Source organism: Paramormyrops kingsleyae, chromosome 9 (assembly GCF_048594095.1).
Source record: "Paramormyrops kingsleyae isolate MSU_618 chromosome 9, PKINGS_0.4, whole genome shotgun sequence".
NCBI classification, from domain to species: domain Eukaryota; kingdom Metazoa; phylum Chordata; class Actinopteri; order Osteoglossiformes; family Mormyridae; genus Paramormyrops; species Paramormyrops kingsleyae.
The window spans coordinates 15,805,819-15,832,402 of record NC_132805.1 but is presented as its reverse complement, the minus strand read 5'-3'; the positions used below and the strand labels follow the sequence as shown (position 1 = coordinate 15,832,402).

Sequence of the window (26,584 nt, the reverse complement as noted above, 5' to 3'; positions counted from 1 at the left end):
TGAAGTCTGGTAAGGACTGGGATAAAGGGCTGCTGTTTCTAATGTTTGCGATATGTGAAGAAGTACAGGACTTCTTGGGGTTTAGTCCTGTAGAATTGGTGTTCAGCCACATGGTTCGAGGTCCCTTAAAGCTTTTTGAGTATCAGTTAGTGGCCACTAAGTGTGGTACGGGTATGAACGTGTGGGAGGGGCTCATATGCAGGTATGAACTCTGAGAGGGAAGTAAGAAACGCATGTGCCACATAAATATGCTGCATCCGTACACTACTCATGGAGAGGCGAATCAGCCTTAGATAGGACCACCTGATATTAAACCTTGTCCTGTTTTGCTAAATGTAATCAGAGAAGCCTATGTTCCATCTGGTGTAGAAGAGGAGGGCTTCGTGGCTTCCTCTGTGTCGGGTTTATCCCCTCGGCTACAAAATTCTGAGATGTTGCGTGATCTGGAGTCACTGGTAGAACATCTTCCAGCCAGATGGAGGTACACTCCTTAGTGAAAGAATATTCTTGCTTGTTTACAGATATCAGACTTCTATGTTGAAACAAGAAATCTAAGTAAATGAGAGTAGGCCAATCAAGCAGAATTATTACCATCTGAATCCAGTGAAACGCAACCACATGCCTAAAGAGGTGTTTGCCCATCATTTAGCCTTCCTGAGCTCTAGTCCATGGAGCTCCCCTTGCTTGTTGGTACCAAAGCCTGATTATACTGTGCATTTTTCTATTGATTATCAAAGGGTGAATGCTGTTACAGTACCTGACTCTTTTCCATTATCTCATATTGAAGATTGTATAGATAAATAACATTGCTAGTGCTAAGTTTGTGACCAAGTTGGATTTGTTAAGGGTACTGGCAGGTTCGTTTGACAGATTGTGCTTCAACCATCTGTTTTTGTAACCTCTGCCACTTTTTTGCAGTACTCGTTGATGGCCTTTGGAATAAAGAATGCACTGGTGACATTTCAGCAGTTAATGAACTTGGTTCTAGAGACCTGCACTCCCGCGGGCGCCCGGGGGCCTGGCGGTGCGGTGCGGGACAAGATTTGATGGGTGGATGCGGGTGCGGGCGGTAAGGTCCTCATGTATGTGCGGGTTGCGGGAGAATAGAATTAATCGCGGGACTCCCGCAAAATGGAATTATCTTAAAATTAATTTATTAAAAACAAATACTCTATTATTTATGTACTGCACAAAAGCAACAAGAACGACTAAATTAAAATAATAACAATTTACAGGCGAATCGTCTACAGAAACTACAATTGTCGCGCTCTGAGTGCCGGGGGACGTAACCGGACACCCTAAGAAGGAATCAGCCTGGTGCTTGGACGGGATGGCATGTTCTGAAAAGCTCCTCGCTCGTGTCCATGTTCATCATTCCATTTAATTAAACTCAAATAAAATGAAACATATTTGTTTATTTTCCGTTTCTTTTTTTATATATACTCAAAAGGGAAGCAAGTGAAACAAATAACAAATAGCGGGAAGAAGCGGTAAAAATAAAACTACTAATATGTTTATCTGCGGGATTTTGCGGGCGGGAGCGGGGCACAATTTTGCGGGAGTGGGCAGGAGTGGGACTGAAAAATCCATCCCGCGCAGGTCTCTACTTGGTTCTGCAGTCTGTTCGTAATTTGTGCTGTCTATCTTGATGATGTGGTGGTGTATACATCTTGGACAGACAATCTTAAAGTCTTAAGAGAGGTGTTCAGCCACTTGGATCAAGCTTGTTTAACCATTAACCTCGCAAAGTGTGAATTTGTTAAAGCTATAGTGAAATACCAAGGCAAAGAAGTGGGACAAGGGTACTAAGTGACAAGGTTGAAGTTATCACAGAATACCTTTTTTTTTGTCCTGTCCGGCAGCTTTAGCAAGCAGAATCAAGGTCTAAATGCATTGCTGTGCTAAACATGTTTGCCATGAGAAGCTCTATAAACTGTATAGGACCCTTATGTTGATGAATTTCTTACTTTATGTATTTTATTTTTAGTTCATACAGTATATGTATAATATTGCAGTGGCTGAGCTGGACGAAGAGGAGGGACAGATTAGAAGGAGGGGAAAAAAAGACAGATAGGAGTAAAGTAGGAAGCACATAATAGGGTATGGGGCGCCGTTTGTAAAGTTAGGAAACATTTTTGTACTTGCCACTGTAGGATCACACATGCACATATCACAGGGCCTAAATTCCAGGTGGCCTGAGACAAGGCCGAGCCTGGTACGAGAGGCACCAAAGGGGGGTTACACACACAAACACACACACACAGATAACCAGGGAGGCTAGCACTCCAACTTTTAATGCCCAAAGATTTAGGGATCTACAGACAAGCAGAGTGGACTTCACGGACAGGGGTCCCTCGACTTGGCACACAACCCCCTCCCCATACATTCTGCCTTACATTTCACTCACCCAACAGACAAACACCCTAAAGGAAATTTCATTTAAGTTTGGCTTTTGTATACCCTGTATATTGATTTACTCACAACTACTAGTCTCAATATACAGATAGGTTATGTTTGTATGTGTCCTTAGACAATCTCAGTGTTTTGTGTGCCACCCTTATAACCATGTTCACGGAGTATCACCTATTTTACCCCTTTACACTTGAACACGTATAAATTTAAATAAATAGATAGGTATAGCTACCATTGTATATATGTTCTCATGGTATACCAGAAGAATCTGGAAAGTGAGTGTAAACAATGTGTCCTAACTTTGTTAAAAACCCTCCCTTCTCTTCCAACATTCCTTTGTGGTCCTTATCTGATCTTGGTGGACCTCACCAAGTTTCTTTGTTTCTACCATGCTATGTTAAAAGAACTAAATTAAGGTGTATTTTATCCATTCTGGAGAAGATGAATTGGCATAAGCCACACCAAACAAATTATGTTGTTTCCAGATGTGCAACTTATATTGATATTACCACAAACTAACGGCCACGCCTATCTATGGATAAGATGTGCTGTTTGTAATATGAATATTTGATGTAATATCCGCACAAAGTGTAACATCTGTTGAGGTGCAACCCAAAACACCTGTATCCTATACTGATGTGAATCAGTCACATAGATACAATAATTAATTGTTTAATCAATTAATGCAGATGGTATGAGGTATGTACCTGTGAAGCTGGTATGGCATGTTTGGTATCAAACTGATTGTTAATCACCCCTGATTCCAAATCTGGCCAGTGATTACCATAAAAGTGGATGTATCAAAAGTTATAACAGCTTAATGAAAATCATCAGTAAAGGTAGAATCAGGCGGGCCATAAATCCCAAAAGGACTGATACAGACCCCCTTCCGAAAGCCCGCCAAATGGATGGCCAGCCATTGGGCCAGGATTCGAATTCCTGGTCATCCCTATTCATGAACTTTAGACCATAAAAACCTGGACCTCAGAACAAAGGGGCGCAGAGAACAACCAGCAGCAGCGCAGAGAACACCCAGCAGCCGTACAGAAAAGACCATCATCCCGGGAGACGAGAAGCCCACCAGAAACCCTCCGGTGAAGGCCCAGCTGAACAGAGAACAGCACCCAAGACAAAGCTTCACCAGGAGAGAGAATCCAAAGGGGCTCCACTCCACTGCTTCAAACGCCGCGCCTTCCTGAGTGCCATCGGCTCAGCAGCTCTGCCATCAACTGCCAAGACCCCCCCCCAATCTTCAACCAAGTAAACCAACTTCCTTTCATTCTAACAACTTAAGCTGTTCTGTTAACCTGCTATAAGACTTTAGGGTCGTGTTTCCACAAACTGTGCTTGCTTTGCAGAACAGTATTTCCCATTTAAGGTTACTCATTTAAATCCGGTCATTGCATTTTCATAATTACATTGTTTGTTTTATTCCGTTATTTCGTGTTTGTTGTTGTGTTAGGTGTAATGTCTGTCTTATGTTAGTTGTAGTGTTAGCTAGGAATAAATGCATGTCTTTTGCACAACTTTAGCCTCCGTCATTGAGTGTCTCATAATAAGTTCCTGCCTTTGTGCGATCTTGCTACACGCTTTGAACCTCAAACTGAAACATCGCGAGACTCTCTCTCATCGGCCATGAGGGGGGCTTCGCTACCCATTGTTTACATTACCTGGTGACGCAGCTCGGTGGACGAGCCTTCTAACCCAGGTTATTAAGTGATACTGGTAATTAGTGAATCCCATTTAAGTCCCACATTAACAGACTCACGGGGATACCACAATCGAGTTTGGAGGAGCCGACCATTCGGCATAACAATTGATTAATAATCGGCATTAAATAATAATTAATTAAACTTTAATTAATTCAAACATATTGGTGGAGAATATTAAAATTTATTTGAGCTATTAATTCCTACACCACTTTTTCAACATTTAGTGCAATTTTCTGACATTTAGCTAGAAGTCAATGGTGTTGTGGATCATCATATTTTTTGCTGTGTAGATTATTTGCACAATTGTTCATCATATGTAAATATAAATGGTATGTCTAAATATAAATATTAAATGTAAATGTCAAATATAAATGTTAAATGTAAACGTAAATATAAAACTTAAATATAAATATTAAAGTTAAATGTAAATATAAATGTTAAATATAAATGTTAAATGTTAACATATCTAAATGTTAAATGTAAAAGTTAAATGTAAATATAAATCTAAATGTTAAATGTAAAAGTTAAATGTAAATATAAATCTAAATGTTAAATGTAAATGTTAAATATAAATATAAATGTTAAATATAAATGTTCTTATATCTAAATGTTAAATGTAAATGTAAATCAAAATGTTAAATGTAAATGTTAAATGTTAAATATAAATGTTAAATGTAGACTCTAAATATTGAGAACATATGCAAATTTGCCACGTCCATCTGCATAGAAATGGGCGGTAACGACGAAATTAGCCCGCTAAGTGGTTGCAGGTTAGGCGAGATTGAGGACAATATGGCGAATTCGGCTCACTTAGATGCTATAGAACGCTGCAATACATGGCGTTGCTTCATAGCCGGGAGCAACATCATTTGCACTTTCCACTGTAACATCGATAAATTATGAATGTTTGATGGGCCGAGAAGGGGATCAGTAGTATCGTATAAATTGGCCTTAAATATTTCCCGCCATGCTTTAGCTGATGGCGGCAGTTCGTAAGATGCTGCTGCTGAACATTTTGTTCGGAAATGGCCAGAAATCGCTTGCAAAACGGCAGGTCCAATCGCGAGGACCGTAATCCATTGAGATTATCGTCACTGCTACGCATCGCTCGTTCGCATGTCGGTAAATACTGACGCACGAACGTGCGATATGTTTCATGTGATGTGTTTAGTGATGTTCATCTGGCAAACAGAAAACGGAAGTAAGCAGCAAGGAAATATACTGTTTTTTGTTCTACCCGTTCAGTTAATAACCCAACAAGCTATAACGGGGCTGGTTTGGCAGGGCACATTCTGCTGAGCTGCTCAGTGATTTTTAGCTCTTGCTAGCTGAGTTCTGGTTATATGCTGAAGACCTTGCAAGTGTTGCCTGTGATGATACACTGTGGGTTCATACAGACCATAAGAAATGTGTGAAAGACGTGTTACCCCATCTGGCCTGCTGTATGTGTAACCATGATCCCCTTCCTCTCTGAGCTGGACAAGAATTCAAATTCGTTTGTGAGGGTCAGATTTCTTTTAAGTATGATCCCTCATTTAGGGTGTCCAGCTGCATACCTGTCTGGACACCATATGTAATGAAGAAGCACCCCCCACCCTGGAAAAGTAATTCGAGAGGGGGACACACCTTACAAGTTTCACTTTCCTTAAAAGTGAAAACACATCACATGAAACATATCGCGCAGCAGTATTTACCGACATGCGAACGAGCGACGCGTAGCAGTGACGATATTCTCAATGGATTACGGTCCTCGCGATTGGACCTGCCGTTTTGCAAGCGAACCACTTAGCGAGCTAATTTCGTCATTACCGCCCATTTCTACGCAGATGGGCGTGGCTAATTTGCATATGTTCTCAACATTTAGAGTCTACATTTAACATTTATATTTAACATTTAAATTTAACATTTAGATTTACATTTACATTTAACATTTAGATATAAGTTAACATTTAACATTTATATTTACGTTTACATTTAACATTTATATTTTACATTTACATTTAATATTTATATATAGACATACCATTTATATTTACATATGATGAACAATTGTGCAAATAATCTACACAGCAAAAAATATGATGATCCACAACACCATTGACTTCTAGCTAAATGTCAGAAAATTGCACTAAATGTTGAAAAAGTGGCAAGTACAAAAATGTTTCCTAACTTTACAAACGGCGCCCCATAATAGGGCGCCAATTGCTGCATCTGTAAAGCAGAGAGGAAAAAAAGGCGAAAGATCAACAGCATCTGAAAGAAATGCAAAAATGGATAAATACATAAACAAACAAAAATAAAGAAAATAACACAGATATACAAACATACAAAATTGTTGTGTGTGCTTGGAGGGGTGAGTGTAAGCGTATGAGCATGCATGTTCATCTGTGTAGGTGAGGTGTGTGGGCATGTGTGCGTGTATTGTATGCATGTGTTCTCAACACAGAACATACTTAATAGCAAAGGTGGGAGGCCACAACCACGCCCCACAAGAGTCAGAGGCCGGCAGAGACAGGCCCAGGAGACCCGGGAAGTCCGCAGCCCCACAAGAGCATGGAAGAGCCGGGGCCCCATGTCCCAATGACAGCCGCGCCCCCACCCCAGCTGGAGGAGAAGGGAGGTCCCAGTAGCAGCTCCCGCCGCCAAAAGGGGAATGAGCCCCAGAGAACCAGATGCAACAGGCAGCCAACCCCGCAATGGGACGGCTGCTCCCGCACGAGCCAAGGCCAGGGCCCCTAGGACCCCAGGCGGCCGGGGGCCAACCAACTTCCGGCAGAGAGCCCCGCCCATGGCGGAGAGGCCCGAGCCCCCCCCCCCGGGTCACCACCCCAAGGAGAGGGGTCAGCAACCATGCCAAGGAGGCAGCCATGCCTAGGACAGAGCTGCCAGCCCCAGAACCAGGCCCACACCGGCCATACAGACACCCCACAGACACACCTCTCAGCCATGCCCATAGACGATACACACATTCCCACAACATACACAGACACCCACACACAGTGACAAAAAGACATAAGCCCATCCACTCCGATCCCAGGGCACCGCCAACCGAGCGACCACCCAACCCCCCACCATCTTGGAGCAGGGAGCAGGGCTGTAGGAAGACCCGCCCACTTTCCTCCCCCATGCACCTGTGTGAGAGGTGGAGTGTTAGATGCATGTGGTGATGTATGTGAGTGTATGTGGTATAGGGGGTGAGTATGACTGTTGAGAATCTAAGATAGATTTTAAATTGTCAGGGGAAGTGTGAAGGAGCGCTGCTTGTGAACAGCTCTCCTCCACATCACACCCCCACCCCCCCACCAATACCCTCAATGTATATGGTGTGAGTAAAATTGAGGGGCGGCAGCAGTGCAGAGGTGAGTGAGACCACCTCAGCAGCCCCACCCACCAACCTCTGAGTAGTGCCCCCACCCCCCAAGGCCCTGTGCGTATACTGGTATGTGATGACTAAAGTGCAATTAAAACAAGGGGAGGCAGAAGGCCACGCAGCACAGCGAATAAGGCCATGCAAATGGCCCTCCCCACTGTAGCATGCACGGCATACGCCCACCCCGAGATCCTACATGTGTGCATGGCATGTTGTTGAATGAGAGGGGAGAGGGGCCGGCATCCATAAGAACAGGGTGCTGATTACTACCCCCCGGCAAATGAAAGCCAGCTAAACAGCTTGCTCAGTAGGCACCCCAGCCCCCCACCGTTGTGTGGGAAGGAGCGAACCCAGTGTCCCCGGCGACAATACCCCAGAGCACCGCCAGTGGAAAAAGCTAGCCACCCCCCCCCCCACCCTGAAGAGTTGTCCGCACTCAAACACCCACTCACTCAACGACAAAAAAGTGGCAGACCAGCCCTGGCCCAAGACATGCCACCCCCAACAAAGAGCAGGCCTGACGCCCAGACATGGACTGACTCACCCCCCTGTTGGTGCCCCAGAGGGAGCACAGGCCATCCCCGCGCAGGGAGGCACCCACCGAGGAAATGGCCAGGCCCCCGGGCGCCAAAGCCCCCCAACCCCGTACCCAGGCCTGCACCGAAGAGCCCAACCACCCATCCCAGGGCCACCCCCTGCCACCGCAAGCACCCCAGACCCCACGCCCCCAGACCACCAGGCAGCACCCGCCCAAGCTCCCACCTAACACGACCAGCTAGGGGAGGAGAAGAGGCCACAGCTGACCCCACCTCCTATGTAATGGAATTAGTCAGTGTGGACCAGAGAGAATCAAATTCACCTAATTGATTTTTTTGGAAGGAAGCAGACATTCTCTACAGACTTATGTGATCTAGAATTTAATTTATATACTGAGTAATAAATAAATTACTTTTTGATTTCCAGTTCATGAAAATAGTTTTTTTTGCAAAGCCTTAGGCAGTAAGGATTTTGTGCACTTTATTTTCATCCATATCTAATTCACTTGCATCACCTAAAATGCACAATGTGGGTAAGGTTGGGATACAACAATTAAACCATATTGATAGATCTTCGCATATCCTCTGCCAGAACTTCTGATCCGGTGTGCAGGACCATATGGCATATAGTTCTCCACAAAGTTGCCTGAGCAGTGGGTGCATAAGTTTAAGTGTATAAGGCCCATTTGGAACATCCTTTGTCCTGTGTAATGTATTCTATGGAGAGTTTTGTATTGTGTAAGTTGGGGGGGGGGGGTTTCATCATTTTGAAGGTGTTTAAACATATTTGTTTCCAAAAGTTTTGATATGGATCGCTGGTTAGATCTTGTTCCCATTTTGAGGTTGGGAGGGAAATTGAGTCATCTATCTTTGACAATAACATACATTTTTGATAATAATTTGGGGCAAGAGAGATTTAAAAATACCCATGGAGGTATTTCTAAATTAAGATGATTAGGATTGAACCTTGCCTGGACTTCAATTGCTGACACAAAAGAAATTTACTGTTGTTAATTCCATATTTTGAGACAAGTTCATAGAATGGGATAAATTTCCTGTTTTTAATAGCATGTTCTAGATTTGTAATCCCTTTATCATGCCATAAGGGAAAGTTCAATGCTTTCTTTTTCTGGAAAATATCTGGATTGTTCCAAATGGGTGTTAGTTTACAGGGGATAAGTGCAGACCTAGTTATTTTTAAAAAATAACTATAGGTTATTGGTTGGGATGTATAAGGAATGGAGTGACTTTCTCTAATCTTTTGGCAAGGACTTTGCAAATTGTTTTAAGGTCTACGTTTATAAGTGAGATTGGGTGGTAGCTGGATGTCAGTGTTGGGTCTTTACCTGGTTTTAGAAGCAGGCTAATGTTGGCAGAGTTTATGTCTGGAGATGATCATTCTGAATTTGAGTAACCATTCTGATAAAAACAGGTGCTAGCGCTGGCCAAAATACTTTGCAGAATTCTGCTGGGAAACCATCTGGACCTAGGGTGTTATTATTTGGAAGATACTGTACGCCGTCATTGAATTCACATATTGCTAGAGGAGAGTCTAGAACCCTAATCTGTTCATCATTTAGTTTTGGCAGATTTATATTACTAAGAAATTTGTTGATGTCAGCATCAGATGGGTAATTCTGTGATGAGTATAAAGTTTTATAAAATTCTTTAAAAGATTTATTAATTTGTTCGTGATCATGAGTTATATTCCCCGTCGAGTCTGTAATAGAATAAATTGTTGTTTTTTCTTTATTTAGTTTTAACTGGTTAGCCAGGAATTTTCCAGATTTATTGCCTTGTTCAAAGTTCTCCAAACGCAATCTTTCTACCAGAAATTGTGTCTTCTTATCATTTAACTCATTAAATTCCAATTTTAGTTTTCTCAAGTTGCTAATTATATGCTCTTGCGGTGAGGAAGCATAAGCTGTTTCTAATGATTTAATGTTCTGTTGTAATTCTGCTACATGTGTTTTTTCTTTATTTTTTTGTGAACAGTACGATATTATTTTTCCTCTCATTACTGCCTTTCCTGCTTCCCAGATAACACATGGTGAGACTTCAGGTAGGTCACTGTTATCCAAATACGTTGCTCATTCAATTTTTGGAATAATTAGTAAAATCTTGTTCTTTAAGTACAGATGTATTGAATCTCCAGTTCCTACTTGGTGGTGTAACTCTGTCCTTAACCAAAGAGATAGACACCATTGAGTGATCACTGATAAGGATAGAGTATATCTGAGATTCTATGATGTTCCTCATCATGGAGCTGCTAATTTAAAAATAATCTAAGCGAGAATGTGAGTGGTGTACTGGTGAAAAGAAGATGCAATCCCTGAAAGTGGGGTGATGTGAATGCCAGGCATCGCAAAGACCAAAATCATTTATGTATTGTTTAAGAATATCTGCAGACTTTGACTCACTGCCGTGCTGAGCCTGTCAATTTCTGGGTTCAATACCAAGTTGAAGTCTCCTCCTATAATGAGTGTGGTGTCCGAGTGATCAGAAAGCGAAGTGAAGAAAGCATGAAAAAGGAGGGGTTATCAACATTCGGTCCATATACACTAGCAATGCAGAAATCCATATTTTGAATAGATAAATTAAGTATTATAAATCTACCTTCTATATCAATTATAGTGTTGCTAATGGTGAAGTTCATCCTTTTGTTAATCAATATGGTTACACCTCTTTGTTTTGAGCTGTAGCAGGCTGAGTTTGTGTGAGGGAACTGTGGAAAGGTATGTATGTGTTCAGATGTTTTGGCCAGTCTCTTGTAGAAAGAGAATGTCTGCCTCCAAATCATTTAACCGATTAGCAATTTTTAGCCTCTTTTTCCTGGAACCATTTCCATGTGACAAATCTCAGTGTGGTCATATTTATATTAACTATTAAGATGTATAAAGGTGTGTGTGTGTGTGTTTACATATACAGTGGTACCTCAGCACTCGAATTTAATCTGTTCAGAACTCCGGATTTAATCCTAAAAAGTTCGAGTTCTGATCGAATTTTCCCCATAAGAAATAATGGAAAACCAATTAATTGGTTCCCAGCCCCAAAAAATTACACCGAAATATGTTTTTTTAGCATTTAAACACAAAATGAACTGGACAAAACAAGCAAAGCATAACTGTACTAAACACATCTAAGCACATTTATCAAAACAGTAATTTTTAAAGTAAGAAATTAAATGTATCTAAACAATGCCTCCTGCCCCGATCGTCCGCTCCTTCCGTGTGCCACGCCCCCTCGTTAACCTCGTGTGGGATCCTGGTGTGATCAGCTGTTTCTGGTTGTTGTCATTAGTCCTCAGTATTTAGACCACGTTTCAGTTTGTTTCCCCAGTCTGGTCATTGTATTGTCCATCTGCGTTTTGCCTGCCTTACCTGTAATTAACACTAGAAAGACTGACTGGGTCAATTGACCCAAATCAAACAAAATCACTGCTATTTCTCATTGAAGTTCTTGCTACAAAAATCTGAAAAAATCTGACTTTTATTTTTTTATCATTCTTGAACAGAACATGGTAACACAAATGAAGTTGCTGGTGAAATTAGTATTTTACAGCAGTATATACCTAGAAAGACTGACTGGGTCAATTGACGTAATGTCATGCAAATGAATTAGATAACCAAGTCATAATAACAATAACATAATAGTCATAACACCATCACCGACAGGGAAACTTGAGAGAAGAGTCAGCTGTCAAGTCACGGTCACTTGTAAACGCAACAAAACTGTCACTACCTGTGACACGTGCAAGCGTCCTGTTTGCGGCAAATGCTTGGCCAAAATATGCATGAGCTGTCAAACGAAAGCTAACTGAAGCTAACTTTTTTCAGATTTTTGTAGCAAGAACTTCAATGAGAAATAGCAGTGATTTTGTTTGATTTGGGTCAATTGACCCAGTCAGTCTTTCTAGTGTTAAACCCCGTATTCCCCGATACCCTGAAGTCTGCACCTTTGTCTCCATTCTGTCCCCGCTGGGCACGACAATATTATTATAATTAAATGTATTAATGGTTTATTGTTAATATTAAAATGAATAAGAAATCTTTATTTTTAAATGTATTTTATTATATAATAATTACTGTTACTGTCTATTGTCACGCCCCGCTCCGTCCGCTCCCGATGTGTGCCACGCCCACCTCGTTACCTCGTGTTCAGCCCTAATTGTGATTGCCTGAGTCCTGTTAAGTCTAGCTTGTCTTGTGTATTTAGTCCTCGTCTGAGTCAGTCTTCCCCAGACTTGTCATTGTATTGTCCGTAGATGTCCGTCCCCCGTTCAATAAAACCACGCTTACCTAAAGTCCTGGCTGCAACTCGCCTGTTTTCTGGCTCGCCTGACCCCGAACGTGACAGAATGACAAGTCTCCGCAACAAGCTCAGCGTGACCGGGGAAGTCCTCCCCATGGAGGACGAGGTGATTCAATGGACAAACCAGCTGGATCACCACCCGGATCCCGTAGCCCACCGGCTGATAGAGGGCTGTTGGGAGCTCCTAAATAGGAGGTTCCGGACCGGCGAGGAACAGCTGCTCCAGCAGGTGAACGAAAACCTGCAGCAGCTGAGGGAGAGAGCGGCTGTTTGGCTACCCCACCCGAGGTATGCCACCCGGGAACCGCCCCCCGACTCGCTGCCAGCCCCCTTCCCGGTCACAAAAAGGGCTGGTAATGAGACGCGCAACCCTGAGCTTCACGCGGCTACGGCCGCTCAGCTTCCCCGCTACGGGGAGCTGCCCTGGGTCCCAGAGGGCTCCGCTCTCCCCCACTCCAAAAAGAGAGGCCGGAGAAAAGGGAGTAAAACCCAGCCGGCGACGCTCTTCTTGGGAGCGTGCTCCCTTCTCCCCGCCTCGGAGAACCTGCCTCCTTCAGAGGCTGGGGAGGACCGACCAGAGCGCTGTCCCGGAAGAGGGATCAGCGCCGTGAGGGACCCTATTCCACGGGTCTGGAGAGCCCTTAAAGGGACAGCGCCTACGCGCTCAGCACCCCTCCTTCCTGCACCGGACCTGTCCAATCCGGATCTGCCTGCTGCTGCCGCCGATCTGCCCACGGCTGCGCTACCTGCTGCTGCCGCCGCTCTGCCCGCGGCACCGCCTGCTTCTGCTGCCGCCGCTCTGCCCGCGGCACCGCCTGCTGCAGCTGCCGCCGCTCTGCCCGCGGCACCACCTGCTGCAGCTTCCGCCGTTCTGCCTGACCCGCCTAACCCACCTGACCCGCCTGTCCTGCCTGCTCTGCCTGCAGTCCCTGCAGCTGCCACCACTCAGGCTGCGGCGCCCGCTGCGGCGGCCCCTGCTGGCCGCGAGATGGCGGCGCCCGCTGCGGCGGCCCATGCTGGCCGCGAGATGGCGGCGCCCCCTGCTGGCCGCGTGATGGCGGCGCCCCCTGCTGGCCGCATGAGGGCGGCACCCGTCCTGCCGGCTCCTGAACTGCCTGTCTCGCCCGTCCTGCCGGCTCCTGAACTGCCTGTCTCGCCTGTCCTGCCGGCTCCTGAACTGCCTGTGGTGGCCGCGGTGGCGCCCCCTGCTGGCCGTGTGATGGCGGCGCCCGCTGTGGTGCTCCCCGCTGGTCGCGTGCTGGCGGAGCCCGCCGAGGCGCCCCCTGCTGGCCACCTGCCTGCGGCCCCGCCTGAGGTCACCTCTCCCGTCCTGCCCGCGGCCCTGCCTGAGGCCGCCTCTCCCATCCTGCCCGCGGCCCTGCCTGAGGCCGCCTCTCCCGTCCTGCCCGCGGCCATGCCTGAGGCTGCCTCTCCCGTCCTGCCCGCGGCACTGGCTGCTCCGCCTGCGGCCACGCCCGCGGCTCTGACTGCCCCGCCTGCGGCCACGCCCGAGGCTCTGGCTGCCCCGCTGGTTGCCTCCCTCCTGACTCCCGCGCCCTTACCCCGGCAAGGCCGACGCCCCCCAGGACCCCGCCTGTCAGTGTCCCGAAAGGGACGGGGCCATAGGCGTGGGGCCCGGTTCCCGCCCGCCCTGCCCCCTGGCTCGCCCTCGCTCGCCTTGGCTGGGGCTCCGGGGCCGCCTGCGGTTCCTCCGGCTCGGGGTCGGCGGTCGCCTTCGGGTCCCCCCCTGGATCCGCGGTGCCGGTCCTCGGTCGCGCCTCCGGCTCCATGTCGGTCGCCTCCGGGCCCCCCTGCTCCGGCTGGGCGTCGGACGGCGCCTTCCCCAGCTTCGGCTGCGCCTCCGCCTGCCGCGGCTTCCCCCTCCTGCCTGCCTTCACTGGTGTTCCCTCCTGCTCCCTCGTCCCGTTCCCTTGGCCCCTGGGTGGTCCCCTCCTGCTCCCTCCTCCCTCTCCCCTGCGGCCCCTCCGGCCGCTGCCCGTCGCCCGCCTGGGCTCCCTCGGGCTCCCCTTCTTCCTCCTCCCTTTTCTTTGGTCCCGCCTGTTTCTGCTCCTCGTCCTTTTGTTCCTCCTCCGTTCACTCCTGGCCCTTTTGTTCCGCCTTTCTCCCCTTCTGTGTCTCCCTTCCAGGTCTGTCTGTCCGCTTTCCCTGTTCTTTGTCGGGTTCTGTCCTTCGTCTCGTCCCTGTTCCTGTTTTGTGTCTCTGTCTTGTTCCCTGTTTTTGGTTGATGTTTTGCTTTGTCTTCCAGGTCCTGTTCCCCGGTTCCGTCTCGTCCGTCGCCTCCTCTCGGGTGCGCCCGGTGTGCGCGCCTTTGGGGGGGGGGTTATGTCACGCCCCGCTCCGTCCGCTCCCGATGTGTGCCACGCCCACCTCGTTACCTCGTGTTCAGCCCTAATTGTGATTGCCTGAGTCCTGTTAAGTCTAGCTTGTCTTGTGTATTTAGTCCTCGTCTGAGTCAGTCTTCCCCAGACTTGTCATTGTATTGTCCGTAGATGTTCGTCCCCCGTTCAATAAAACCACGCTTACCTAAAGTCCTGGCTGCAACTCGCCTGTTTTCTGGCTCGCCTGACCCCGAACGTGACATCTATCATTGTCTAAATGTATTTTTACTGTCTAAATATATGTATTCAGCTAGTGTAAACATGCACGGTGCTATCACAGCGAATTCACGGCTGAGACTGAAGCTTTACCCTTTGTTTCCGCTGAGAGACATGCAGCATGCAGTTTAGTTCCCTGCGCGTACAAGTTATTTTAGGTCGGCATTCACGGTTTGACTTCTGAGATTCAGAAGGTTTTTTTTTTTCGAACTGGTTGGTTCGACTTTTAAGAAATTCGAATTGTAATGAGTTCGAGAACTGAGGTACCACTGTATATGCATCATCTATGACCTGTATGTGTGTATCCAGGGGCGGATTAACGCACAGGCTAGATATGGCTTAAGCCTAGGGGCCCCACGTGTGCCAGCCTGCAAGGGGGCCCCCATTGGCGCGGAGGGGGGTGGGGTTGGGGGGCCCACAGACTACTGTAGCCTAGGGGCCTCTGTACACCTTAATCTGCCCCTGTGTGTATCTGTCATACAGTATGAATGTGTCTGAAATGTACATGTATAAATCTGTGTTGTATGCTTGTGTTTGTGTTGGCGCTGAGTGTACTTTTTGTCATTATTTATGCTGTGTATTGAGCAAATGGCAACATTGGAGATAACAGAAAGATAACAGAAATGTGATGCTGAGAAAAAGAAGAGAAAAAGAGAAAAAACTTAAGCGAACTAAAACAGTGCAGGTCCCAAAGAAACATTCCAAAGTGACAACAGGAATCAACAAGGAAAAAAAAGAAGATAAATAATAATAATACTGATAATAATAAAAGAAGAAAGACAACGACAATACCTTAAGCTGATTAAACAAGCAATAATTATTCTATATAGACCTATCTGCAAAAACAATGTGCTGATAAGAGGGTGAGTAAAAAGAAAGACAGAGGATGTTGGTGTGGATACAGATCACCTGTTGCAGATTCAGAACAGCCAGGGGGTGGAATTCTGGTTGCGATACAGCCGTCCACTGACGTACAGTTTGTCGACCGCGATGACAGCACGGGAATTTTGAATTTTTTCTGTATTGAAAACAGGATCTTTCTTCTCTCCAGGATCTCCTTGGGAAACTGGTCGAATTTGGCCACGACTGGTCTGGGTCTGCATCCGTCGGGTCGCTTCCCTCCTAGGCGGTGTACGCTATGGAAGCTGATGGTTTTCACTGTGCCTTCTTCCAGGAGTTTTAGGTGAGTTTGAATGAACTCTTTCACCGTTGTTTCTGGATACTCGTCTGCTTTCTCTGGGATGCCTGAAAATACTAAATTGTCTCTCGTGCCGCGGGCCTGGAAGTCAATGATAGTTTCTTTAATTTTTTTATTTTCTTCTGAAAGGCATGTCATTCCATCTGTGAGGGATTTTACTGATTCCCTGAGGGTCGCATTTTCTGCAGATTCCATCTGCTGTTGGCTGTACTCCACTGACTTGCGCAAAGCCTGGAACTCTTTATGGAGAATTTCCATTAGGGACAGACACGCATCTAAGCTGGATAGTCTTTTATCTATCGACTCCAAAATGTCCGTCATGTTGTTGGTATTTGGAGAAGCCGTTCTTTGGGGCGGCTTCTCTTGGCGGACGAGTTGCTTTTACTGGTGGAGGAAGTTAATGTTTTGTCTGATTTCCCCAGCAACTTGCTTGAAACACTCATCTATAAAATTTTCTAAACTGTTCAGGTTTTCACTGTGCTATAGGGTGCTAACGTTCTTACGGATTCAACTGACCTGTATTTTTATTACCTTTAAGGCTGTCTAGATATAAGCTGGCATAGAAAGAACTGATGTTCAATACTGCCGTGGTTCTCGTCGAGGTCTTGTGGTGCTACAACATGCTCCTAGGCATACCTGATTTCATGAACTAAAAGGGAATTGTGGAGATTCCTTGGAATGGCTGGGAATTATAGCTTCTTTTGTAAGAATTTTTCTCTTGTTTTCCCTCCTGTTAGCAATCTACCAGAATGAGAAACCATTCTGAGTTTGTCTGGTATTCTTGTTGTCAGTGGGCTTTCAACACTGTAAAAGACCTGTTGTGCAGTGCTCCTGTTCTTGCTGCACCTAATTTTACCCATCCTTTTAATTTGGAAGTGGATGACACAGGTGCTGGTGCTGTTCTGATACAAAAAGACGATTGAAGGGTGGAGCACCTTGTATGTTTTTACTCAATGAAATTCACTGACCACCAAACTTAGTATAGCATTATTGAGAAAGAAACTGTAGCACTTTTGTTAGCCCTGCAGCACTTTGGGATTTACCTTAATACGCAACCTTTGCATACTATCATTAGAATGGACCATAATCCTCTGACTTTTCTTGCTCGGATGTGTAGTAATAATCAATGTTTGATGTGGTGGGCTTTGCTTATTCAACCTTTTCATTTATCCATAAAAAAGAAGCAGATAATATTGTGGCAGATGCTCTATCCCATTGTTTTGGCCCTGATGGACAGAGAAGGTGTTACGGCTCTGCCCGTGTTTATTCTTATTAGTGCTTTTTGTTTATATTATCAGTGGCGGAGCCAGGAAATTTTCTGTGGGGTGGCCAGGATGATTATGTGATCATTTTGGGGGTGGCATAAATTAGAACTATCAACAAATTATTCAAAAAGTAGTCAGACTTTAGTTGGAATGACAAATGTGACATAATTTTATTTTTTCAGGGTTTCTGCAGGTTTTCTAAGAGTAAATTTAAGACTTTTTTAAGACCTTTTTAAGACCAAATAAAGATAATTTAAGGAAAAAAAAAATATCGTAGGGAAATTCATACGAATATATTATAATCATAAGAATTATGATATTATATTATAATCATAAGAATCATAAGAATATACGTATTCTTCGGCCTTCCAATCGCACTACATGTCTAAATAGCGCGCTTTAGAAGAAAGGGTTCATCTGCGCATGCTTGTCAAGTTCTTCTTCGGGTTACTGACAGATGAAGCAGCACATAACGCCATCTACCGTTCAATGAATATTGAGCGATCTAAGCCATGTAGCACAGAAATTACGCTTTCGCTTCTCTTTAAAATCAAAACACACGAGGAAACAATCCCTCACAAAAATTAATGCCATGATCATATGAATTTAAGACTTGCTGGTCTGATTTAAGACCTTTTCAAGGCCTTAATTCACGGAAAAGTGATTTAAGACTTTTTAAGACTTTTTTATGACCCGCGGAAACCCTGTTTTTTTCTCTTTTTTTGCCTCATGTAGCTTACTAAACAGTTTAATTACGAATTCACCGAGGCATAAAGAAGTTAGAAAATGCTTATACTTTTACTATCTTTTCTTTTGTATTAGATTAATAGTGTTTAAACAAGATTACCTGTAATTATTTGTTGTTCCGTCGCATTTTCAAATTCCCGCCAGTGGTATTGGACTCCTCTCCGCTCCACTCCACTCCACTCAATGACAGTAAAAGAACTCCACTCTACGGTGGCCGAGAGAGCTCAACACGCTGCAACTTCAAGAAAACACATGCAAACATAAAAAAAACACAACAAATTAAGAAAACGTCTCCATCAGTTTGACAACACAGGTGCTGCAAATACGGAAACGTGCTGCAAACACACGAACGCGCAGCAAACACAAAAAACGTGCTGCAAAAAATTTATAACGTTCCACAGTTAAGTGTGTGATTCGTCAGATTAGTCTAATAATATCCAAAAGACCAATGAATCGTATGATCAGGTTGTTAAAAAAAAAAAAACACCTTTTAGTTCACGCACAACACCTCTGCTCTGACCAAAAGCCACTGAACAAATAATCAGCTCCCAGATGGGTTCGTCACTTTTTGAGGTCCCCCTGAAACATTTCCGTTGTGGTGCCTGCTATTTGCAGCGCTTTTTTTGTGTTTGCAGCACGTTTTTTGTATTTGCACCGCGTTTTTTGTGTTTGCAGCACGTTTTTTGTATTTGCACCGCGTTTTTTGTATTTGCACCGCGTTTTTTGTGTTTGCAGCACGTGTTTTGTGCTTGCAGCGCGTTTTTTGTGCTTGCAGCGCGTTTTTTGTGTTTGCTGCGCGTTTTTTGTGCTTGCAGCACGTTTTTTGTGTTTGCAGCACGTGTTTTGTGCTTGCAGCGCGTTTTTTGTGCTTGCAACGCGTTTTTTGTGCTTGCAGCGCGTTTTTTGTGTTTGCTGCGCGTTTTTTGTGCTTGCAGCGCGTTTTTTGTGTTTGCTGCGCGTTTCCGTATTTGGAGCGCCTGTGTTGTCAAACTGATGGAGACGTTTTCTTAATTTGTTGTGTTTTTTTTATGTTTGCATGTGTTTTCTTGAAGTTGCAGCGTGATGAGCTCTCTCGGCCACCGTACCACTCCACTGGCGGTACCAGGATGTGCGCACACAAAAGTGTCCGGCATTGCTGTGGCAGTACAAAAAAGGTTCCGCGTCGCGCGGGTGGTTGCATGGATGGCTGTGGTCAGACCAGGGGGGGCCAATAGGGCCACGGCCCCCCCCGGCCACCCCCTGCCTCCGCGCCTGTATATTATACTATTCTGTGTACCTGATTGCTTCATGTTCTGTGGCAGTGTTTCACCCATCCTGTATGTGGTGTGTTTTAGTGCATGGGTATTGGACACCATTGTGAATGAATGAAGGATGAGCGGCTATAAAGGCAAAGCAAATAGACCCGAAGAGAGATGTCAATTGGCGAGATCTATGTGTTCAATCCAGGGGACGTCTGGGGGTTTTGTTTTCTTGTGTGCATTCTTGGTGTATGGTTTACTGTACTGTTGTATCTGATTAAATGGTACGTCACTGTAACTTCTGAGGCTCAATCACCAGAAGAGGGTAGGGGCCATTTTTGTTGGTTGAATATTATTGTGAATGGTTTTTTTTTTTTGTTTAGAGAGGAAGTTAGGAGTATTGTCTTTACTGTTGTTCTTTGTTTTCTGTGCAGGTTTAAGTTAGCCTTGTGGTGGGTGGAATTAGCATTTAGGTTTTGTTGTTTTGGCCTGTTGAGGATCGGGGCTGGTGTGGTGCTGAGGTGTCGCCCAGTTTGAGGCAGCCCATCTGGGTAGGGTCTCCGGCAAGATGACCATCTTCCTCTGCTGTCAGGGGAGCATCATAAAGTCTTTCTCTGTAGGTGGGTATACCTACTTTTGGTCTGGCTGCCATACTCAGGGAGTAGGGTTGGGTATCGTTTGGGGTTTTTTCAATAACGGTGCCAAATCGATACTTTTTAAACGGTACCGGTGCCAAAACGGTGCCTGAACCGATACTTTACAAAAGCCACAAAATGATGGTTGATGACTCAAGAATACATTTTTATTGAACAAAAAATTGAATGCTTAAAATTGAACAATATATTAAAAATTTAAAGAATATATGAATATATATGTAAATACAAAAAACAACAACAAAACATAAGCCACCTATGTAATGTTAATTTAACATAACATTACTACTAACCTGCGGAAAGGTTGCTGTCGTCATCATAATCGGTGGACTCCTTTTTGCTACGGTTGGTATGACTGGGGCTGGGGTTATCCACACCGATCGTGCCAGCTGTTGTCCGCAAGCTGTCAAGCACGGTGCATCCCTCTGCTTTTAAGTTTATTCCGTGTACCCTCAAATGTTTCATTAGATTTGACGTGTTTCCCCCTTTACACGCAACTGCTGTAAAACATTTGCTGCATGCCGCGGTGTTGGAATCCTTTCTTGTGAAATATAGCCACACTTTCGACCGTTTAGTTTTAGGCATTTTAACAAAAGTTGTTTAATTTAGCAAGCTAAGATAGCGGTAGACCACCTGCTGCCATCAGAGCAAGTGTAACGTTAGTTGCTGCATTCACGCGCATCTCGGATGGTCTCATTTCCTGATGATGTCACGTGTGTGTTGATGAATCTTATGCTTATTACAACTGTGTCATCATAGCCCCAGAGAACAAATATTTCAATCGAAAGTTCAGGCATCTAAATGGCACCGAAATTCGCGTTTTGTTTCGGTCCGGTACATACCGGTTATATAGGTACCGGTGCCGTATTGGCACCGGTTTTCGGTACCCAACCCTATCAGGGAGTAGCTGATTCTGTAGCGGATTGTCTCCTCCCAATGGTGTCTGATGTCATTCCTTTCAACGAGCGTATTATGACACTCAGGCTAAGGCACTCCTTGGGTGTCTTGTCTGTTGTCTCTGTGTATGCTCCGACCGTGTTCAGTGATGTCTCATTGAGGGAGACATTTTACTCGCAATTTCGCTTGATGGTTGAAGGGTGCCCACGAGATGACTCCTCTGGTCATGAGTGACTTCAGTGTGACTGCTGGCACTGACAGTGCTGGCTATGAGGATTGTGTCGGTCCCCATGGGTCTGGAGACCGGGGTGAAAGTGGCTTCATATTCCTTGACTGCGCGAAAGGTCAGGTGCTGCAGGTTGCTGGATCCTGGTTCCAATGCCCTGAGCCGCATCGTTGGACTTGGTACTCCAATACTGGTGGTGCACCAAACGAGATCGATCACATCCTCATGGGCAGACGCTGGAGGCTCCTGCTGAACTGCAGGGTCTACAGAAGTGCCCAGTTTGTGAAATCTAAACACAGGCTTGTTGTTGCTACTCTGAAGATTCAGCTTAGATCCTGTTACAATCCCCAGTCTAGGGTTGGAGATCGCCAGAAAGGTAAGGGAAAGGGAGAGGGGAAGACGAGACAAGCGGGGAATAAGGAAAGGGAACACGGGAAACAAGAGGGATCTTTTTTTTTTATTATTATTTTTTTTATTGCCCACCACCACCCCCCCTCTTCAGAGGACAACTTTATTTTACATTACATTCAAGAGCAAAGATTGTGGCCGCTCCAAACTCACCCATCCCGTGGAAAAAGGAAAAAAAAGAAAAACAGGGGGGGATACAGAAACAACAAGCGTAACAATAACAGACATCAATCACCATGGGGAGAGAGGGAGAAAAAAAGAAAAAAAAACAGGGTTCCTGCAGGTTTTCTAAGAGTAAATTTAAGACTTTTTTAAGACCTTTTTAAGACCTTTTTAAGACCAAATAAAGAAAATTGAAGGAAAAAAAAAATATCGTAGGGAAATTCATACGAATATATTATAATCATAATAATTATGATATTATATTATAATCATAAGAATCATAAGAATATACGTATTCTTCGGCCTTCCAATCGCACTACATGTCTAAATAGCGCGCTTTAGAAGAAAGGGTTCTGACAGATGAAGCAGCACATAACGCCATCTACCGTTCAATGAATATTGAGCGATCTAAGCCATGTAGCACAGAAATTACGCTTTCGCTTCTCTTTAAAATCAAAACACACGAGGAAACAATCCCTCACAAAAATTAATGCCATGATCATATGAATTTAAGACTTGCTGGTCTGATTTAAGACCTTTTCAAGGCCTTAATTCACGGAAAAGTGATTTAAGACTTTTTAAGACTTTTTTAAGACCCGCGGAAACCCTGAAAAAAGGTGGGATGGAAAAAAATTAATACAAACAACCATAAGAAACATAACACTCATCAAACAACAAAAATTATAACAACATCAGTGATAATAATAATAATAATTAATAATGTGACAAATCGGTATTATATATACACTCACCTAAAGGATTATTAGGAACATCATACTAATACGGTGTTTGACCCCCTTTCGCCTTCAGAACTGCCTTAATTCTATGTGGCATTGATTCAACAAGGTGCTGAAAGCATTCTTTAGAAATGTTGGCCCATATTGATAGGATAGCATCTTGCAGTTGATGGAGATTTGTGGGATGCACATCCAGGGCACGAAGCTCCCGTTCCACCACGTCCCAAAGATGCTGTATTTGGTTGAGATCTGGTGACTGTGGGGGCCATTTTAGTACAGTGAACTCATTGTCATGTTCAAGAAACCACTTTGAAATGATTCGAGCTTTGTGACATGGTGCATTATCCTGCTGGAAGTAGCCATCAGAGGATGGGTACATGGTGGTCATAAAGGAATGGACATGGTCAGAAACAATGCTCAGGTAGGCCGTGGCATTTAAACGATGCCCAATTGGCACTAAGGGGCCTAAAGTGTGCCAAGAAAACATCCCCCACACCATTACACCACCACCACCAGCCTGCACAGTGGTAACAAGGCATGATGGATCCATGTTCTCATTCTGTTTACGCCAAATTCTGACTCTACCATTTGAATGTCTCAACAGAAATCGAGACTCATCAGACCAGGCAACATTTTTCCAGTCTTCAACTGTCCAATTTTGGTGAGCTCGTGCAAATTGTAGCCTCTTTTTCCTATTTGTAGTGGAGATGAGTGGTACCCGGTGGGGTCTTCTGCTGTTGTAGCCCATCCGCCTCAAGGTTGTGCGTGTTGTGGCTTCACAAATGCTTTGCTGCATACCTCGGTTGTAACGAGTGATTATTTCAGTCAAAGTTGCTCTTCTATCAGCTTGAATCAGTCGGCCCATTCTCCTCTGACCTCTAACATCAACAAGGCATTTTCGCCCACAGGACTGCCGCATACTGGATGTTTTTCCCTTTGCACACCATTCTTTGTAAACCCTAGAAATGGTTGTGCGTGAAAATCCCAGTAACTGAGCAGATTGTGAAATACTCAGACCGGCCCGTCTAGCACCAACAACCATGCCACGCTCAAAATTGCTTAAATCACCTTTCTTTCCCATTCTGACATTCAGTTTGGAGTTCAGGAGATTGTCTTGACCAGGACCACACCCCTAAATGCATTGAAGCAACTGCCATGTGATAGGTTGATTAGATAATTGCATTAATGAGAAATTGAACAGGTGTTCCTAATAATCCTTTAGGTGTGTGTATATTTCAGTTTATATCTTGCTGAAATCTTGAAAAAAACGCTGGATAAATCCACAATCTGTCTTCTTTTCAAAACGTCCATTGTCGGAAGTATTAAAGTTTTTAAAATTAGGTTAAATGGGCAAAAAAGTAAACCATGTCATCTTACTTTGTTTTACCTGCATCGTAGTACCGCTGTCACCTGAAGATTGCTATTCACATTCTAAATAGCTGCATTAGCGCATATTCAAATCGCATTCACATGGTAATTTGATGAACAGCGCAACGGTGAAACATGATCCAGACACATCCCCAACAGCACCATAAAAGGGGGAGGGGGGTGTGGCCAGGTGTGAATGGTTCATGCATACACATAAGAGGCCATATATTTTTCAAAACTTTATGTACCAGGTTCTATCTGATATTGTCACAGACTTGGGTGGATTTGGGGCGAGGGCGAGGCATCATGCAGGCAGGGAAGACAATATGGACGGCCCACTGGCGACTCACAAGAACACAGGGGTTTATTAACAAACAGAAAACACAAGAAACACTACAAAATAAATTGACTGCGAGGGGTCAAAACCAAAAGGGAATAAACAAAGACTAATTACAAATGGGGCAGGGAAACAAGGGGCGGGCAGGCGGGCGTGCCAGCAGGCAACAAATAACAGAACATTCAAGCATCACTAACATCCAACAAACATCAATGACTCCAGGAAGAACAGAACAGGATCAGGAACTTAAATACAAAAACTAAACCGGGTAATGACACAGCAGGAGTGAGACATAGACAATTAACCAATCCGGGAGGGTGCAGGACAACGAGCAATCAGGTAAACACACAAGGGCAGGCACAAAAACAGGCAACAGCTGAAACTAATAACTGAACTCAGGAAACTCTAACAAAGAAACTAAGAAACAGAATCTACACTAGGGGAGTAAGAGACGGGTAAAAACACAAGCACGGGCACAAAGCATGAAACCAAAACCAAATACAAATCACAAGACACAGGAACAAGAATACTCTTAGAGTATTCTTAGAGAATAGTCTTAGAGAACACACAATAGAGGAGTTAACAAGTAGCCGCATGCTCAGCTCATTGAGCCATGCAGCTGACGGGGAGCAGGGGAAACACTACAGACTAGGACAACAGGGGAAGACAGGATGGCCAGCAGTACCTGCTGGCCAAACGGGGACAACATGAAAGACTGGGACAAAACAGGTGCCGACTCTGACAGATATGCTTCATCAGTTTGTCATTGTGTACATTGACAACATTTTGGTTTATTCCCCCTCGCACGAGGTTCATATGAGACATGTTTGACAAGTATTACAATGCCTTTGATATCATCTTCTCTATGTAAAAGGGGAAAAGTGCAAATTCCATGTTCCCACTATCAAGTTCCTTGGGATATCACATTCGACCCGGGGGTGTCAGAATGGACGAGGAGAAGGTGAGAGCAGTGCAGGAATGGCCCCAGCCTAAGACCATAATGGAAACTTTTTTCCAGTTTTTATCGTCACTTCATTCGTAGTTTCAGCACTGTTGTTGCACCCCTTACTTCTCCATACCAAGGGAGAAGAGATACTCCTCCAGTGAAGCCCCGTGGCTGAGGTCGCTCTGAAAACTCTTAAGACCCTGTTTTATACAGCCCCATTCCTTTTTTTTTTTTTTTTTTCCCCCTGTCGTGTCCGGCAGTTTTGCAAGCAGGATGTTAGTCTGGGTGCTTTATTGTGCCAACACTTTTATTTTGCCAAGTGGAGCTTCGGATTTAAGCTCCTCTTGTTATTTGAGGTATACTCTTTATTAATCGGTTGTATGTCATTGCGCCACAAAGCCGGAGCTGACAGGGGGGGTTAGTGGGAAAAAGATAGAGAAAGTGAGAAAGGAGAGAAAGGGGTGAGATACAGAGGAAGTAGAAAAATAAATAAATGCATAATAAAAATAAAAATAAAATAAGGAGGGAGGTCAGAGAGAGAGACAGGGAAAGAGAAATAATACATAAACAGTAGAACAAAAAAAGAAAGAGTAATAAGAGGACAGCTTCTGCATCTTGCTGCTTTACACCGTATCATCACACCAGCTGCTGTATCTGAAAGATAAAATCCAGGGACACACACAAACAGTATACACACAAAGAAACCAGTGGTACTATTATACAGCCCCATTCCTCAAACAACTGGACCCCACCAAACCTTCTGTGGTCGAGGTCGATGTGTCAGAAATAGGTGGTGTTGTCTCAACAGGCCTCAGATGGGAAATTGCACCCCTGTGCCGCCTTTTCCCGTAAACTCTCCACCGCAGAACGGAATTACGACATCAGAAACTGAGAAATACCATTAAAGAAGCACTGGAAGAACAGCGCCACTGGCTGGAGGGAGCCCTTCATCCCTTCTAAGTCTTGACCGACTAACGGAACCTGGAGTACCTGAACACCGCCAAAATACTCAATCCCAGGTGGGCCCTCTTCTTTACTCATTTCCACTTTAAAGTGTCCTACATTCCCAGTCCAAGGAATGTGGAAGCAGATGCCTTATCCCATCAATTTGACACCCCTACGACATCGGAGGAGCCCGTCCTGATCCTATCTTCCACCTGCTTCCTGAACCCTATCTCCTGGGACCTGGATGACCCTCCCTCAGCCTCTCTTCCAGCTACCACTCTCAGACTAACGGTGTGACTGAATGCACAAACCAAGAATTGTCCAAAACCTTCTGACTACTGTGCGCCGATCACCCGACATAGTGGGCCCCTCTTCCTTGGGGGAGCATACTCATAATTTACAGCCCCAACCAGATTCCCTCTATTGTATTTTTCAAAATATGTACGTATTATTGATGAATTATGCATCACTTATTTTATTCAGTTTAATTTAAAATATGTT

The 26,584-nt window shown here is 44.7% G+C and overlaps 2 protein-coding genes across 2 annotated transcripts in view; both read right to left on the bottom strand.

The window, feature by feature from the left end:
* The window catches only part of LOC111840511 (myelin-associated glycoprotein-like), a 40,969-nt gene extending 24,626 nt beyond the window's left edge, over positions 1 to 16,343 (bottom strand). Inside the window, exon 1 of the mRNA XM_072716418.1 lies at positions 15,866 to 16,343. Within this exon, the coding sequence (XP_072572519.1) occupies positions 15,866 to 16,292 (427 nt within the window). The 5' untranslated portion in view covers positions 16,293 to 16,343. The remainder of the gene's footprint in view (positions 1 to 15,865) is intronic.
* Positions 1 to 26,584, bottom strand: part of LOC140592626 (sterile alpha motif domain-containing protein 3-like) — a 229,178-nt gene that overhangs the window by 184,600 nt on the left and 17,994 nt on the right. The window lies entirely within an intron of this gene.